The sequence below is a fragment of the Arachis ipaensis genome, chromosome B7, assembly GCF_059453495.1.
Source record: "Arachis ipaensis isolate K30076 ecotype BB chromosome B7, ASM5945349v1, whole genome shotgun sequence".
Lineage (NCBI taxonomy): Eukaryota > Viridiplantae > Streptophyta > Magnoliopsida > Fabales > Fabaceae > Arachis > Arachis ipaensis.
In genome coordinates this window covers 134,964,529-134,983,501 of record NC_142442.1, presented here as the reverse complement: position 1 = coordinate 134,983,501, position 18,973 = coordinate 134,964,529, and the positions used below count along the sequence as shown (strand labels likewise).

The 18,973-nt window shown below is 34.9% G+C and overlaps 1 protein-coding gene across 4 annotated transcripts; it reads left to right on the top strand.

Moving 5' to 3' along the window:
- The first annotated feature begins 625 nt into the window (after positions 1-625).
- Positions 626-10,344, top strand: SECA2 (Preprotein translocase SecA family protein). Of its 4 annotated transcripts, none has more exons than XR_015892398.1 (32): positions 626-1,026; positions 1,132-1,336; positions 1,430-1,494; positions 1,623-1,743; positions 1,862-1,953; positions 2,125-2,190; positions 2,305-2,369; positions 2,472-2,559; positions 2,682-2,747; positions 2,880-2,995; positions 3,278-3,368; positions 3,527-3,610; positions 3,717-3,809; positions 3,902-3,997; positions 4,103-4,188; positions 4,441-4,519; positions 4,670-4,783; positions 4,995-5,090; positions 5,160-5,223; positions 5,358-5,647; positions 6,720-6,775; positions 7,325-7,442; positions 7,712-7,792; positions 8,278-8,357; positions 8,595-8,649; positions 8,735-8,804; positions 8,914-9,103; positions 9,178-9,301; positions 9,382-9,456; positions 9,533-9,711; positions 9,859-9,965; positions 10,087-10,344. XR_015892398.1 is itself a non-coding variant. In XM_088494329.1 (31 exons), the coding sequence occupies exons 1-30, from the start codon at positions 844-846 to the stop codon at positions 9,689-9,691; spliced, it is 3,012 nt and encodes a 1,003-aa protein (XP_088350455.1). In that variant the 5' UTR covers positions 626-843; the 3' UTR covers positions 9,692-9,711; positions 9,802-10,344. The 4 variants fall into 4 exon arrangements, 2 of the variants coding, with proteins under 2 accessions (XP_088350455.1, XP_088350454.1); XR_015892397.1 differs by having other exon boundaries at positions 9,802-9,965; XM_088494329.1 differs by having other exon boundaries at positions 5,514-5,647; positions 9,802-10,344.
- The last annotated feature ends 8,629 nt before the right edge of the window (positions 10,345-18,973 follow it).

Here is an 18,973-nt window from a genome sequence, read left to right as displayed (position 1 = left end):
TACTGTTTTAATCTTTTCCCGTAAAAAGCACATAATCACATGATCTTAATCCGAGTTTCTGACGGTGAAAAGTGATAATTAATCGGAAAAAAATTTCAAATTTTTAAAACATATAATGAAAATTAAGAGTAATACTTCAAATAAATTTTTTAAAATTTTTTAGTAAGATGTTTTCATTTATAACAAATTTTAATTACTAAATCAATTTTTACATTAAATTATTGATTTTTATACTTTATCTAAATTTTTTTAAAATTTTAAAAAAATATTATGTCTTTTTTAAATAACGATAAAAATTAATATTTATTAAAATTTGACATAATTATTGATTAAAAAATTAAAATACTCAACTAAAAATTCTTGACACATTTTTATTTTTAAAATTAGATTAACAATGATATTTTTTTAAATAGTAAATTTCTGTAATATTTTATTAAAATATATAATGATTTAATTTAAAGAATAAAAATTAGACCGTTCAATTTTTAAGAGGTACATAAATCAAATTTAAATTTTTTTAATTTTTTAAACACAAATCGCACCCAATTTTCAATTTGTATACCTTTAATAGTTGCTTATATCACTCGTCCCACCTTCATATGTAAATTTTTTACCCAATTCTTGAAGCCTGATTCGAGTTAAAGTTCTCTTAATTTCTTAACTAAAATTTTTAAATTTTAAGATATTCCTTTAAGAAGTTGGTTAGTAAATTTCTTATAAAGAAAAAAAAAAAAAAAAACCTTATCCGACAACAGAAGTGAAAGATAACTTCGATTATTTTCAGTTCATTTCCTTTTCATTATTCAGTTTTAACAGTCTAAGCCAGTCAGCTGCATATCGGTTATGGCCACCACCGTGCCGGCGTTCTCATATGCCCCTTCCTTCGCCGTCAAACCTCCACACACCGACGCCAATGGCTCCTCCTTCATTCCACCCTCTTCTCTTTCTCATCCTTCCTCCTTCCCTCCCATCATACGACGTCGTTTCACACGCGCCCCCGTTGTTGCCGCCCTTGCCCCTTCCAAGGTCCACTCGCTCTGTGCTCGTTACCTGTTCGACGAAATGCCTGTGTAAAGTGAAAACAATTAACTAACTCTTCCTTTTTGTATCTGTGACTTGTTTGGTTTCTAGGGGACGCTAGGTAGTATTAGAAAGAGTCTCAACGATTTCATGAGCTTGAACTACTGGGTTGTTCGTGATTACTACCGCCTTGTTAGCTCTGTTAACTCCTTCGAGCCCCACATTCAGAAACTCTCCGACGAACAGTTAACGGCCAAGACGGAGGAGTTTCGCAGGAGGCTCGGACGTGGCGAGACCCTTGGAGATATTCAAGCTGGTTCAATCTCTTACTTTTTTAATATTTTCCCATTGTTTATTGGTCTTTAAAATGTGTTCTTTGATGTGATTGTATCGGTTTTTCTTTTTTCAGAGGCGTTTGCTGTTGTTCGTGAAGCTGCAAGGAGGAAGCTTGGGATGCGCCATTTTGATGTTCAGGCAAGATCACTCTGTCATTTCTTTTGTACATGCATTGCATTGTGTATTTATGAACATTTTGATGTTCAGGCACGATCAATTCAATGTAGTTGATTGAATTGTTCCTTATGAGGTTTTTGTATGGCTAGATTATTGGTGGGGCAGTGCTGCATGATGGGTCAATTGCCGAGATGAAAACAGGGGAGGGGAAAACGTTGGTTTCCACGTTAGCAGCGTATCTTAATGCCCTCACTGGTGAGGGTGTTCATGGTATGTATTATTGATAAGCTTTGATTGGTTGAGCAATTTCTCCAGGGGATAGGCTAACATTTGGCTCTGCATAAAATAAAAGAAAAATGGTTGATATGGTCTTTTGATTTATTTGCAGTGGTAACCGTCAATGATTATTTAGCTCAGCGTGATTCTGAATGGATGGGGCGTGTTCATTGCTTCTTAGGTCTTTCTGTAGGCCTTATTCAGGTAAGTTTCCTGTGCTGGTAGTGAAGTTTTTCCGCGTATGTACTATGTGTGTCTTGGGGGTAGGCTAGACCAGAGAAAATTGGCCTGATTTGTTACTAATTTTATGATGCAACTCATAAAATCATAGCATGACTATGTTGAATTTATTTTCTGGTTTTTCTGCATGTGCAGAAGGGGATGAATGCTGCAGAGCGGAGATCCAACTATAGATGTGATATAACATATACCAATAACTCTGTAACTACACTTCTAAGTTATTCAAAGTGTTATTATTTATTCCTTTTGTTTTTATACTTACATTTATTTACAGTGCTTGCTTAATCTGTTCCTTCTATCACCTTCTTGCCTTAGGAACTTGGCTTTGATTATTTACGAGATAATCTTGCTGGAAATAGGGAAGACCTTGTGATGAGATGGTAGAATATATTACTTAAACAGAACTTAAAAGTTTATTTCTTTATTTATTTTTTTGGGAATATGATGGGATTGTTACTAGTTACTATTATAAATGAAATCAGGCCAAAGCCATTTCATTTTGCAATTGTTGATGAAGTGGATTCTGTCCTGATAGATGAAGGAAGAAATCCTTTGTTAATCAGCGGTGAGGTAAGCTTAACTTTCCATTTTTATTGTTCCTTGTCATCATCTCCTTCGTTATCCAGGTTGAATGATCATTTAAACTGAACGAGCTCAATGACAGATCACTTGGTCCTCCTCCTGTATTGCAGGCTAGTAAAGATGCTGCACGATATCCTGTTGCTGCAAAAGTAGCTGAACTGCTTGTGCAGGGCACTGTGAGTTCATTATCTTGTAATTTATTGTATCATTAATCATTATCTTAGTTTTTTTCTTTTTCGCCATTCTAAGGAATTAAGTTGGACTATTCAACAAAATAGTTCTATAAACATATTTTATTTTCTTAACAGCATTATAACGTGGAGCTTAAAAATCAGTCAGTGGAGTTGACTGAGGAAGGAATTGCTCTTGCTGAAATGGCTCTTGAAACCAATGACCTTTGGGATGAAAATGATCCCTGGGCTAGGTAATATTCACATGCTTTAATATTGAATTTGAAATATATTCATTTCACTTTGGTTGTACTAACTTTTTATGAAATCCCTGTCGTAAAACAAAGGTGGGGAGTGTTTAGGGCTTAGGTGTGAGATCCATGTTTCATATTTTGATGATAATTTAAACTAATCATCACCATTACCATCATAATTGCCATACTAATTGAATATTAGCTGGATTCTGGGATAATTCTGACTAACAAATTGGAATTGGATTATTCCTTACACGAGTAATGAGAGCTGAGTTACCCCAGGTTTGTGATGAACGCTTTAAAAGCTAAAGAGTTCTATCGCCGAGATGTGGAGTACATAGTCCGAGATGGGAAGGCTTTAATTATCAATGAGGTAATATTTTGAGATTTCTTTTTGTTTTTAATATTATGCAGATTTTATTTTCCGATAGCAGTGCATCACTTTCATAAATAACCTAACAATTTTTTTCTTTTGTGATGCATTTCTTGAGAATCTGATGATATAATTAATATACCCTTGAAAACTCTCAGCTGACAGGAAGAGTTGAAGAGAAACGGAGATGGTCTGAGGGGATTCACCAGGCTGTGGAGGCAAAGGAAGGTTTGAAGATTCAGGTATACGTTGGGTTTCATGATGCTCATTTGGTCATAACTGTTTGCTTCTTTTTTTTTTTTTGGTAAACTATTTGATTCTATGTTTCAATGTTTTAACCCTGCACAGGCAGATTCCGTTGTTGTGGCACAAATCACTTACCAGTCATTATTCAAGCTCTATCCAAAATTGTCAGGAATGACTGGGACTGCAAAAACAGAAGTAAAGATTTATATAGTTTTAGCATTGCATAAGTTGTCATCTATCATAATTCATGTGCAATATATGTAAGCTTGATATATCTATCACCACAGGAGAGAGAATTCATAAAAATGTTCCAGATGCCAGTCATTGAAGTGCCCACAAATCTTCCTAATATTCGTAAAGATCTTCCTATTCAAGCTTTCGCCGTAGGACATCTAATATTCACTATGATAGTAAATGATTATTTTTCAATAATAGTAAATGATTATTTCTTCAAGGCATAAGTTTGTTCTTTTAATCTGTTGCTTTAGACTGCTCGTGGGAAATGGGAGCAAGTTCGCCGAGAAGTTGAATATATGTTTAGACAAGGCCGTCCTATCTTAGTTGGGACAACTAGGTAAGCATTGTGGCAGTTCTAATTATTGTTGTCTATTAGTTTCAGAAGAATGTTTCTAAATTCTATCTTTGCATTAATGAATTTATGCTTCTATTTTATTTTCTATGGAAGTCTTGCTCTAAGTTTTGGTACACCTTTGTTTACTGAATACAATATGAGTTATATATTAAATTTGTTTTTGTCTGTGCAAAAGCTTTTGAGTAATTGGTAGCTTGGAGAATAGTTAGTATCTGATCTCTTTTTCGTATGCAGTGTAGAAAATTCTGAACTTTTGGCTGGTCTGCTTTGGGAGTGGAATATTCCCCACAATGTCCTGAATGCTCGACCCAAGGTTTGTGAAAGTATAACTTGTTAGTCTCTTCAGAAGCATATGCTCTGTCTATCTCTTTCATTTTAATCCTAGATAATGCACATGCATGCCCACGCGCATATGTGTTTCAAGTTTTGCCTCTCACCACAATCCCTCTTTCGTTTAATTCAGTATGCTGCAAGAGAAGCTGAAATTGTTGCACAGGCAGGACGCAAACATGCCATTACCATCTCTACAAATATGGCAGGCAGGGGCACAGATATAATCCTTGGAGGAAATCCAAAAGTAAGTGTGCTAGTAAGATTAGTCGTTTTTGAGTCTTCCATCCTCAATGTTCTGTGAGAACCCTATAATATTGTCTTTGATTTCTTGGATGTCAAGAAAAGTGAGATCATTTGCATCTCTTCTATGGTTGGTTGACGTCATGTTTGTATGACATATGTTCACTTTGGCATGAACTGGATCTTATAAGTGGCAGTTTTTCTTATGTGTGTAGATTCTTGCCAGAGAAATTATAGAGGATAGCATAATTCATTTATTGACACAACAGGATCCAAATGTTGAACTTGCTAGTGAGACGGTTTCGCAACAGGTAGTGTTACATATTGATATTTAATTTATATTTTGGAAAATACGGTTTTTAACGAATCTTTGATTATAGGTGCTTCCAAAGATAAAGGTTGGATCATCATCAATGGCCTTACTGGCTAAGGCAACCTTAATGGGTCAGTATCTTTTCTCCTCAACCCCCCCCCCCCCCTTCTCCTTTCTTTCATACAAGATGTCATTCTGTTCATTTTAGTAATAAGTTCATGTTTTTAACTCAAAAGATTTTATATTTGCAACATGAATTATTCAGCCAAATATGTCTCGAAAAGTGAGGGTAGAAACTGGACATATCAGAAGGCTAAATCCTTTATCACAGAGGCTATTGAATTTAGTCTGTCATATAGTTTTAAGGAGCTGGAGGAGCTTGCTAATGAAGATTCTGAATTTTACCCTCTTGGTCCAACAGTAGCACTTGCCTATGTGTCAGTTCTGAAGGATTGTGAAGAGCACTGTTTGCATGAAGGCTCTGAAGTTAAAAGGCTTGGTGGCCTTCATGTAATTGGTACATCTTTACACGAGTCCCGGAGAATAGATAACCAGGTAGGTAACTTAAGCATAGTAATGGTCTAAATACTAATATATTAGATCTAGGAATGGCCTTTTATTGTATTCTTCGACTTGGATGACTAATGAGGGAAAAAGGGGAAGATGTTTACAATTAAGCATCCAATTTGACCCTTCTAGAAATTGTTAATTTCAGATAAAATTTTAAATTTCTCTGAAGAAAAGCTGTTTCACCTTAACCTCTCCCCACCCAAGATTTACAGATTTATGGGGGAAAAACCCGTGTGTTGTTAAAAATATTGTATGGGAAATATTTTCATTTTATGTAGAATTAAGTTTATATACTTATTGTATTGAATAGCTTTACATAAACATTGAATGTTATCAACAAATCATTTGAGGTATCTGATATTATCTTGATGATCAATCATCCTAAATTTGCAAAAGAAAAAAGGATACCTATATATGTAATCTAATAATCAATAATTGCTTATTTACGTATTTTAGTTTGCACAAATAATTATGTTAATATGATTTCAGCTTAAAAGATATTTACTTTTTGGCTTGGCTGAAGGGTTCTTTTAATTCTTTTTTCATTTGCTGCCTCCTGTAAGGAATTTTAAATTTGGTGTCAAAATGTCATATAAAACACCACAGTCATAATTCCAGCAATAAGTGTTTCTCATGCATCCAACAAGATGTCCAAGGCTTCTCCGAAGCTTGCGGCATAATTGTCATAGGACCACTTATTCCAAAAGCTTAAGTTATTAGGTAGAGGCACATGCATAATTATATATCTAACGTGTCTCCTCATGCAAGAGTTTCTTTCTTTTTGGGATTAACAAAATATTGAACTCTTGACCTTTTGGGCATAAGCTCTGATATCATGTCATGAAACCATTTATCACAAAAGTTTAAGTTATTAGATGAAAGCACATGAATGATTATATGTCTAACAATAATATCCTAAATTTCTAATTAGCAAACATCATTTTGGCGTGAATTGTATCATTGTTTATATTTATTAATGTCAATACATATTTTGTCACAGTCCCAGCCCTATGTTGTGTTCACATTTTGATAATACATTTTGTAATCTTCACTTTAGCTCCGTGGCAGAGCAGGAAGGCAGGGAGATCCAGGTTCAACACGATTTATGGTTAGGTAGCGTACCACTACTGCCACTGTTAATGATTTTCATATGAATTGAAATCTAAACAATTCTTGTCAACTTAAAAAAAACTAAAAAGTAGATGCTCATTCTTACTCATGGATAATGATTATTCGGATCTATCTCCTTTAGCATTTATGATTATTTTAGTATTAAAATAACAAAGTGAATTCAATCAGACAATCACTGTATTTCTTGTAATTAACGTGACCATGTCGGGCTTCACTTTATATTAATAATGATTGGCCTTTGATTAGTTAGATGTTAGGTATTAGGAGTATGTGAAGTTTTGTTTGAAATACAAAATGCCATTGCAACAAACACAACTATTGTTTTTATGAATAGATGTTTCAATGAGGTATAGGTTTGGATCTGTATCCCCGTTCTCTGCAAAAGATAAGGACTGAATCTTATGCCTAAATTTTTAAATGTTTTCTGCTCCTCATTTTGTTTGTTTACATCTGGGTTTCTTGTGGTAGACTGGATGAGTCTATTTTACTAATTAACAGCTGTCAACAATTCTAACATTATCGTTGTTACAGCTTGCAGGACGAGATGTTTCAAAAGTTCAATTTTGATACGGAATGGGCTGTCAGACTTATATCAAAGATTACAAATGATGAGGATATGCCAATTGAGGGTGATGCCATTGTGAAGCAGGTTATAATCTACTTATTAACATTGTCATTCATTAGGATATATTTGATTTTGGGAATAGGGAAGATGTCTGAATCTGTGCTTTTACTCTTCTCATATAATGACATTTCTTCTTTCATGACACACAGTGAAATATTTGAATTTCTTTCTTCCAATTGTTTGTTTGCTTTTTCCCATGCCATCTTGTTTTCTAATTTTATTTAATGCAAATATTCGTTGCGACGATGAATGTAATCTTCCCGCGCCTATCTGGAATCATCACATATGTACAGCTCTTGGGGTTGCAAATCAATGCAGAGAAGTTCTTCTTCAGCATAAGAAAGAGCCTAGTTGAATTTGATGAAGTATTGGAGGTATGTTACTCACGAGGAGACATTTCAAAGACATAGTTGGTTAAGTAATTACTTTGTAGCATGTTGTCATAATATTCTTGGTTGATTCAAATTGGTGAAAGTCTGTTTTACCAAATTAGGCTTACTATTATTTTTGTTGTTAATATTTGTTACTCACGAGGAGACATTTCAAAGACATAGTTGGTTAAGTAATTACTTTGTAGCATGTTGTCATAATATTCTTGGTTGATTCAAATTGGTGAAAGTCTGTTTTACCAAATTAGGCTTACTATTATTTTTGTTGTTAATATTTGTTACCATGGGCAACTGTGTTCTTTTTAAAAAATGTGTAGAACTAAATTTGTCTGACACAATTCTTAACCTTTGTCAGATTTATGGAATAAATTTCACTGTTCTCCAAAATTGGACATTCTGATGGAACATTAAAGTCTACTAATCATCTATCAACTGATTTTTTCTCTATTATTATTATTTTATTTTATCAGGTACAGCGAAAGCATGTTTATGATCTAAGGCAGTTGATCTTGACTGGAGATGATGAAAGCTGTTCCCAACACATATTCCAGTAAGTCACTTTAAATTCTCAAACATCAAAATTCTTTTGCTTGTCCTCTATGGGTATCTTTCAGGGATGATTAAGCATGTACATTTGGGAGTTGAAACTAAGTTCTTGAGTGGTTTATGCTTACTTTAAGTTTGTTACTGGTTTTTTTCTAGTTTTGGTGATCAAGATGTATTCTTCTTTCTCTTCAATCACTTTTCTTCGAGTCCCCCTTCATAATCTAAAGAATGTCACTTATAGGTACCTGCAAGCAGTTGTGGATGAGATTGTCTTCAGTAACATCAATCCAATGAAGGTGGTTCAGCTTTCCCTTTAGCTTCTTGTATGTTTCTCTGGTCATCACTTCCTTTTATTTATTATAACATTGAATGGATTTGTAGCATCCATGTACCTGGAGTTTGAGTAAGCTCTTGAAAGAGTTTATGACAATTGGTGGAAAGCTGCTTCATGGTAAGTCATTACAAATTGCAACTATGGCGTTTCCATTCTGTTTAACAAATGTTATGTCCTCTTGATTATCATTTTTCTGCTCAAAACCATCTAATGTTGAATGCCACAGAATCTTTTGGAGGGATCACCGACGACTCTTTGTTAAACTCACTTGGGCAACTGAATGATGCGGGTTCCATTGATATTGTCAACTTTTCCCTTCCAAATCTGCCCACACCTCCAAATGCATTCAGGGGAATCCGCAGGAAAAGTTCTTCGTTGAGACGTTGGCTTGTTATTTGCTCTGATGATCTAATTGAGTGAGTTAATTGCTTTACTGTAGATGTGAAAATCCAATATATTGAGTTGTAGAACAAACTGACATCTAATGCAGGAACGGGAAGTATCGGACAACATCTAATCTCCTCCGGAAATATCTTGGAGATTTTCTAATTGCTTCATATCTAAATGTTGTTGAAGAGTCTGGTTATGAAGATAAATATGTCAAGGAAATTGAGGTCAGATACTATTCAATTGCTTTACTCTTGTAATGTAAAACTATAACTAACCACTATATTTGATATTTTATGAAATACAGAGAGCTGTTCTTTTGAAAACTCTTGATTGCTTCTGGAGAGATCACCTTGTAAACATGAATCGGCTCAGCTCTGCGGTAAATTCTCCCTTTGTTCTAATGAATCCTTTTGCCTTCCTTAGCAGATTTAGGCTTATTATCTGATTTGTGGCAGGTGAATATAAGGAGCTTTGGGCACAGAAACCCTCTTGAAGAGTACAAAATTGACGGTTGCCGTTTTTTCATCTCAATGCTTAGTGCAACAAGGAGGTTAACTGTAGAAGCGCTGTTACGGCATTGGTCATCTCCAATGGAATCCCTTGAACTATCTTGATTATAAATGTACATAAAAAGGTAGATAATTCAAGTGAAAGAATCTTAACTTAGACTGGTTTCCCTCTTTGGTTTGGCCCCTAATCACTAAAAGCTGCACAAATTATGCAGGTCCAATTTTTACACAATGTTAATTTGATGTTTCAATCAGACTAATATTCTGAACAGTGTAGATATTGTATTAAAGAACTCTGGCCACTCCTTCTCCGGTAGCGTTATCCGTATTTCTGGTTTGTCAAAGGGACTGGGATGTGACATGGAGATGCACCATACAGGTTTGTCATCATGAGCAGCACACCCTATCATGGAGATAATGCAGTGCGGAATCTGGTACAAGCTCCTATTATTTAGAGCCTGGGGAATGATTGACTTGAATTTTTCCTTTTCAAAATGCAGGGTAATCACAGAGCGGATCCTATTTCTTACAGTTCTTGTGCTTGAATAACATGATTTTTGTTGATTTTTGAAGTTGAAGTTTTTATATTGTGCTTCCTAGAAGATATATATGGCAAGCGCTTTGCCATAAACTCCAAGCAAATTGAGATAGTGCATCAACCCATTGTAAATTGTATCCTTTGGCATTGTTAAAAAATAAATGTAAAATATGAAGCAGGAGTAAATAATTATATTATATTCAATCTTTCAGTTTCTTGACATTTTAACTCCTTCTAGGAATTTATGTAGGATATGTAAATTAATATTGAGGGCATTCTATCTTTCAGGTTTATTGTATCTTAGATTAGAGGTTAACTAGGTTAGTTTATGAGGATAAAACTAGGACATAACACTGGGCTTAAGGCTGGCAATGGGTAGGGTAGGGTAGGGTTTGGACTCTACTTTAACCCTATCCGCGGGTTAAAAATTTTATTAAAACTCTATCCTATCCTATCTGCAGGTTGAGAATCTCTCAACCCTAACCCTACTCGCACCCTAAAGTTCTAAACCCTATCCTATCCTACTCTATTCGCAGAAATATTAAATTTTATATATATTAATAACATAAAAAATAAAAAACTAATGCTTTAAATTATTAAATTAACTAACTAGTTTAGTAGTTGTTCACTTATTGTAAGTCATTACATAAGGGAGGTTGTGGGTTCAACTCTCACTTTTTTCACTATATACTTATTTTTTAATAAAAATATGTTATATATGAGGTGCGAGTAGGGTAGGGTAGGGTACACCCTAAACCCGTACTTTACCCTACCCGCAGGCATACCCAGACTGTACCCTACCCTATCCGCAGTAGGTTGGGTAGCATATCCTACCCAAACGGATTGGACTGGGTTAGGTACTCGCGGGTAGAGTATGAATTGCCAGCTCTAACTGGACTATTATATTGGTATTTCCAATATTTTATTACCATCATGTTTTGGCAAGCCCGTTATCCCAAATTTCATGTGGCAAACTCTTAACCAATGCCCTAGATAAGAATATTTAAAATAAAAAATATATTGTTTAAGTTTAAAATAATTGTGTAGTAAAAATATTCAAAGTAAATATTTTATACAAAACTTATGATAGGTTGAATACTTGTTGGCCTGCCCTGTACAAGTTATGTACCTTTTTTTTTTTTAATTTGTTCTTTATTAGAGTTCCTCACTAATAAGTAACAAGTCTATAGTGTTCACAGACTAAGCACAATGAATAGTTGACTTTGGGCAGGAAAAGGATCAGAAATAAAGAATGAAAATTTCACTAATAATTATACTAACTACTTTAGCTTGAGAAGTAATCAATGTAATCACTTTTGGCTTTGCCTTAAATGTCTACTTCAAACATATTAATGCCGTGCTTGCCTACACTTAATTGCTATTAAAATTAACTAAGATATAATTTAAGGTTACTATTAGGGATGGTAACTCCACCTGAACCGGCGGGTACCTACTCCATCCCTATTTGTTCGGAGTGGGTAATTACCCGTCCCGCTGCACCAGAGCGGGTTTTTACCGGAGCAGATTCTTGGACGGGGCAGGGCATGATCGGGTTTAGGTAATATCCGCCTCGATATATATATAATATATGTAAAATAATTAGTAAAATGATTAATAATATTGTATCATATTTAAATTTTTATTTTAATTTTAATTTATGTTATGTATGTGATGATAGTTATATACATTTTGAAATTTAATTTTATTTATTGAATTTTAATAATTATAGGGGCGGGTATCCGCGGAGACGAGTTAGGGTTCAATTTTTTACTACCCACAGGTAAGAGCAGGATACGGATTATTGTAGGGCGGGGCGGAATCGGGTAGAGCAAAAATCCGCCCCTACGCATCCCGTTGCTACCCTTAGTTACTATTAGTGAAAGTTTTAATTTTTTTTTAATATACACATAACACATGTATTAAGATTTTAAAATTTTTATATTTTCTGTAAAAAAAATTTCAATTAACAACTTTAAGCCCTAACAGATAATCTAAGCAGATCACCGTTACGCATATTAAGATTTTTTTCTTAATAAAGTTCTATAATTTCTAGAAAAAGTTGATTTGATATTCCAAACATCATTATCGAATATGACGAATTATAATTATAGAAATAATAAAGTTGCAGCTCACATGATATAAGCACTTGAGGTAAGCAGAATATTTGTCAAATTTGATTATAAAAAATAAATAAATCATGCATCTGTAAGTAGATTGATTATTCTTAACACTAAAACAAGAGAGACAGATTCTTCTTTTTCATTTTTTTCTCCAAATTTCTTTAAAAAGTTAAAGTGAAGATAAATTATATAAAAAGTGAAGATAAATTACATAAAAAGTGAATATAATTAGATAACTAATTCAACACCACCTATATGAGTATCTGATTAATTTGTTTGTTAAAAATGATTGGTGTGATAAAATGTTTCTGCAATATTTTAAGTAGTATCATTAGAATATATTATATTATAACAACTCATCCATATATATATATATATATATATATACTCATACATTGTATATGTCATTAATTCTTGGTTGAGTATCCATGTAATACACGTAAGAAATCTACAGCTTAATGAATTCAGACTAAAAGAAAATACAAAGTATTGTTATATGTATTTCTAGAAATCAAACCATCTATGCTTCACATGGAAGAAGAATTCAAAAAGATAAAAATTTAAAAAACAAAACTATATTGATGGTGGTCTCAAGAAGGAGATAATTATAGAAACCCTAAATGCTAGTACAGTTTTCAGGTACAGGTAGTTATGCAACTAAAAAGAATGATAGTTTTTTTTTTTTTTGTGACTTAAAAGAATGATAGTTTAATTCGATTTAATATGTATATATATAATATATATTGTGAAAATATGTTTTTATCTAATTTATTGCATAGATATATTTAATTACTTACGCACTTTTAGATTAGTAAAAATATTTGGCTTAATCACTTGTTAACTTAAAATTCTTACATATTTAAATTTCTGTCTTATATATAATAATTAGAATTGTATTTAAGTCTTATAAACTAAAATATCTAATTAGATAATACTATGAATTATTTTCTAATGACAACAATTAAACTCTTAGATGTTTATAACAAAGGAGTTGACTTCATTGTCTGGACCTATATATATTTATACCAAAATGTTTGCGAGACAGTAAAAATTAATCAAAGGTAGTCAAAAGTTTTTTTTATTTTGCATTTTTTAATTATCCTTAGATGTAATTAATGAATAATTATAAATATTAAATTAAATTAAATAATTTTAGATTATTGTCTCTCTACCATGATATTTTTAATGCAACACAGTTACTTTTTCAGCTTAAATTAAAAAAGATTATCTCAATTTGATGATATATGTGTACAGCAATATTAGAGACAAAAAAAAAATTAAAATTTATCTTATTTATTATTTATTAATTAACTTTTTTTTGTTACTAAACATATTTCGTATGTGTGGATAGGGGTGTTCGCGATGCGGTTTGGATTGGTTTGACTTTTGAGTAAAAAACTCATTCGATTCGAACACTAATTTTGTTTGCGGTGCGGTTTGGATTGGATGATTTAAAAAAAAAGAAACCGATCCGATCCGATCTAATTTCAAGCGGTTTGGATTGGATTGGATTTGCGGTTTTGTAAATTAAAAAAATTAAATACATATAACAAGTTTTAACATCAAATTTTAAATAATCAACAATAACATAACAAGTCTCAACAATATTTTTAAAAGCCAACGATAACATAACAATAGAAATAAAATTATAGGTTAGTTAAAATAAATAAATAAATAACATTTTGAACATAAAATATTTATTAAATAATAATAATACTGAATAATATAAGAATGTATAACAGATTGAACATATTATAAATATAATTGTAAATATAATAATAAAATAATAATATTATAGTACATTGTGCGGTTTGGATTAGATTGGATCGGTTATGAAAAGTAGATCCGAAATCCGATCCGATCCAGCGATTTATAAAAAATATATTCGAATTAGTGCGATTTTAATTTATTTTTTATTTGAATTGAATTAGATGAATGGTTTAATTTGGATCGGTTTGAATTTGAACACCCTATGTGTAGATATCTAACTTGTGCCGGTGAATGATGCTTTTCATTTTCAATGTTTGTGTTTTGCGATATAAACAATATAATAGTTTCACATCAAACCTAGCAAAGTCGTTGGCTGGTCGGTGTTATTATGATGCGTGATTATAACTTCTAATGCACTTGCTGCCAATTGATTATTTATTATTTGATAACAACCCTTTAGGCTTTAATTAACTTTCTTCCAAATGTAATTGTTAGTTCCTGACTGAACAAGATCTTATACTTAGGTATATTCTCATTCAAAATCTAAGTGAGAGAGTTGAGTTAGCCAAGTGAAGTTAGCTAGTGCTGTTAGTAAACACAATTAGTTAGGCATTACTGTTAGAGTTAGCTTTTGTAATTGCAGCACGTGTTAGAAGTTAGTTATGACAGCTGGATTTACCCCTGTATATATAGTTAAGTCTCAAGCCAAAATGCTAAGCCAGATGATTTACAGTTCACAAAACCAAATCAATACAGATTCAGTTTTTCTCTCCTTCTCTCTGCTTTCTCTGTTTCTGCACTCTCAATCTTCCCTCTCCCTTTCCTCTTCTTCTTGATTGAGTCTGGTACCTCTACATGGTATCAGAGCTTAGATCTGTTATCGCAATGGCAGAAGAAAACCTAGTAACCGAGCGTTCAACAAATTTGTCGCATGCAGCTCCAAATTTCACCTCCTCACCGATTTTCATGAAACTTGATGATGATAACTTCCTACAATGGAAAGATCAAGCTGAGTCTACAATTGAAGGCAACGATCTGCTTCACCACATCACAGGTGAAAGAATACCAACAAGATTCGATGGATCTGGAAGAGTAACTCAAGAATTTGCAGCTTGGAAGAGGCAAGATGCTCTATTGAAGTCCTGGCTTCTTGCTTCAATGACAAAACCGTTTACAACTCGCATGGTGGGATGCATCTACTCGTACGAAATTTGGAAAAGGTTAGAAGACCACTTCTCCTCTCAAATTAGAGCTAAGATAATGCAGCTGAAAAACAAGTTGAGTACAATTAAAATAGGCAGTTCTGTTAATGAGTATGTGTTAGCAATTAAAGGAACAATTGACGCCTTGGCCTCAGTAGGAGAACCTATGCGGGAAAGTGATTATGTAAATGCCATCTTGAATGGTTTAACTGAGGAATACAGCACAGTTATCACGTCAGTGGTAGCAAGACCAGTAAGTATCACAGTTGGAGAACTAGAGGCACTCTTATTGACTCATGAAAGTATGCTGGAAAGGTTCAGAAAGTCAGACTCATTCATACAAGCAAATGTGGCCGAAGGTGGAGGATATTCCCAAGGCTACAACACAAGAGGAGGATTCAGAAATGACTATAGAGGCAGAGGGGGCAGATCAGCCAGAGGAACTCATGGAAGCAGCAATAATTTCAGATATGACATGGGCTATTATAACGGACAAGGACAGTTCAGGTCCAACAATCACAACTACAGGTCTGATAGGAGTGACCACAATTACAAATCTGATGCTCAATTCCATGATGATGTGAGGTTTGGCAACGGTTCAAGATTTGGGAATGGCTATGATCCCAGGTTCACTAATGCTGAAGAATCAAGATTTGTGAGAGAAAGACCAGTTTGCCAAGTTTGTGATAAACTTGGACATACAGCAAAGACGTGTTGGTATAGGTATGAGAGAAATGACAGTCCGAGAGGTCAAGGTGACAGGATAAGCTCCCAGCCACTCCAAGAACCACAAGCAAATTTGAGCAACGTACTGAACACACCAGCAACATTGCAAGACCAGAATTGGTATCCAGACTCAGGTGCAACGCACCACATGACTGCTGATCAACAAAACCTGATGCAAAAGGAGAATTATGAAGGGACAGACCAGGTGGTTGTAGGAAACGGATCAGGTTTGCACATTAACCTTGTTGGAAAATCTTATTTTAAAACTGATTTGAGTAATAAAGAGTTTTTGCTACACAAGTTACTTCATGTCCCTGACATCACCAAAAACTTACTCAGTGTATATCGATTCTGCTGCGATAACAATGTTTACTTTGAATTCCACTCTAATGGCTGTTGTGTAAAATCTCAGGGAACTAGAGAGGTTGTCATACATGGAAAAGTTGAAAGAGGGATGTACAAATTTCTGAACTTCACCCCATCAAATAAGACAGCTGCCTTTATCTCAGCTGTGTCCACACCTAATCCCTTTCTTCTATGGCATAATCGATTGGGTCATGCCTCTAATAATGTCGTCTCTTCTGTTTTGAAATCATGTAATATTGTTGCTCATTCAAATAATAAAAATCTGTGTGATTCTTGTTGCATTGGCAAATCTCATGCTCTTCCTTATCCTCCTTCAACTACTGCCTATATTGCTCCTTTACAGCTAGTTTATTCAGATATTTGGGGTCCTGCACCCATTCCTGACTTGAATGGAAATTTTTACTTTGTCAATTTTGTTGATGCTTACAGCAAATTTACTTGGTTATATCTTATTAAAACTCGCTCTCAACTCAAATCTGTTTTCAAGTATTTCCAACAAATGGTTGAACTGCAATTAAACTCTAAAATCAAAATATTTCAATCTGACAATGCGGCTGAATATGTGAGCCTAGCTAAAGATTTACAGGTGCAAGGGATCATGCACAGGTTCTCCTGTCCACACGAACATCAGCAGAATGGCAGTGCAGAGAGGAAACATAGGCATATTGTGGAGAAATCCTTAGCTATCCTGGCTGGAGCTGGCATGCCAATGCAGTATTGGGGGGAGGCCTTTGTCATGGCAATACACCTAATAAACAGGTTGCCTACTCCAGTCTTGAAAGATCAGTCACCCTTTGAGAAACTATTTGGAAAGAAGTGTGACTACTCCAGGTTGAAAACCTTTGGCTGTTTATGCTTTCCGCATTTGCGACCCTACAACAGACACAAACTTGAGTTTAGATCAGCAGCCTGTGTATTTTTAGGCTACAGTGCAGTTCACAAGGGCTACAGATGCCTTACTCCACAAGGCAAAATAATTGTTTCCAGCAATGTAGTTTTTGATGAGTCTCAATTTCCCTTCAAAACTGGAACCTTCATATCCTCCCCTAACCCAGAAAAAGCTTCATCCCATATTCATTTGTCTCCAACCATTCCACTTATCAAAAGATGTCCAACCCAGCTCCCACAACCTTCCTTGTCAAATACCTCAAACCAACTCAATCAGTCACAAACATCAGCAGCTATACAACCTCAATTATCCTCACACTCTTTACCTACACAAGCAGCCTCAGCAACACCCTCTATCTCTAATACCTCTAGTCATTCTGCTTCCACCTTCCCTGCACCCTCAGCTCCCTCTAACACACCAATCCCAGTCCCTATTTCTGACCTAGAAGTTGTATCTGACAATCATCCAGATCTTCAAACCCTACCTATAAACACTCACCCAATGATCACAAGGAGTAAAAATGGGGTGTTCAAACCCAAAGCTCTCCTAGCTGCTACTGAACCTAGGACAGTAAAAGATGCCTTGTCTCACCCAGCCTGGAAGGCTGCTATGGATGCAGAGTATGATGCTCTAATGAAAAACCACACATGGAAGTTAGTCACTTTACCTGAAGGCAGAGAAGCTGTTGGGAGTAAATGGGTGTTTCGAGCCAAGTACAATGCAGATGGCTCCCTGCAAAAATACAAAGCTCGATTGGTAGCTCAGGGCTTTTCTCAAAGGCCTGGCTTTGACTTCACTGAGACCTACAGCCCTGTGGTAAAGCCTACCTCAATCAGAATTGTGCTCACACTAGCTCTATCCAAAAGCTGGAAAATTAGGCAACTTGATGTAAATAATGCTTTTCTGCATGGTGACTTGGCCGAGGATGTCTACATGAAACAGCCAAAGGGATATGAAGTTGGTGATGGCAGCTTAGTATGCAAGCTCACAAAGGCTCTCTATGGCTTAAAGCAGGCACCAAGGGCCTGGTATCACAAGCTGTCCACAGCCTTGCAACACTTGGGGTTTAATGCCACAAAATCTGATGTCTCTGTCTTCATCAATCTTAGGCATAACTCAGTGGTAATTGTATTGGTATATGTAGATGATATACTCATCACAGGGGACTCTGATGAAGCGGTTTCTCAAGTAATTCAGCAGTTGAACAATCGGTTTGCACTAAAGGACATGGGTGAACTGCATTATTTTCTAGGTATTCAAGTCACTAAAACTGCTGGGGGTGGTCTAATACTCTCACAAGAGAAGTATGTCAGAGACCTACTCAAGAAGGCGGATATGGAAAATTGCAAACCATGTCAGACTCCTTTGCCTTCTTCAGTAAAGTTCTCTGCATTTGGTGGTTCAGTATTCAAAAACCCAAAGCTATACAGGTCAGTGGTGGGTAGCCTGCAGTACCTAACCATCACTCGACCAGAATTAGCCTATAGTGTTGGCAAGGTGTCTCAGTTCATGCAAACACCTTTAGATGAGCATTGGAAGCTAGTAAAAAGGATGCTTAGATATGTAAGTGGTACAGCAAGTTTTGGGTTACACTTGCATAAAACTACCAGTCACAACATTAGAGCATACAGTGACTCTGATTGGGGAGGAGATCCGAATGACAGAAAATCCACTGGAGGCTTCTGTGTTTTTCTTGGAGAAAATCTAATTTCCTGGAGCTCAAAGAAGCAAGGTGCTGTTGCCAGGTCCAGCACTGAAGCTGAATATAGAGCTATGGCTGATCTTGTGGCTGAATTAATCTGGATTAAGGGTCTCATGATTGAGCTTCGTGCCAAA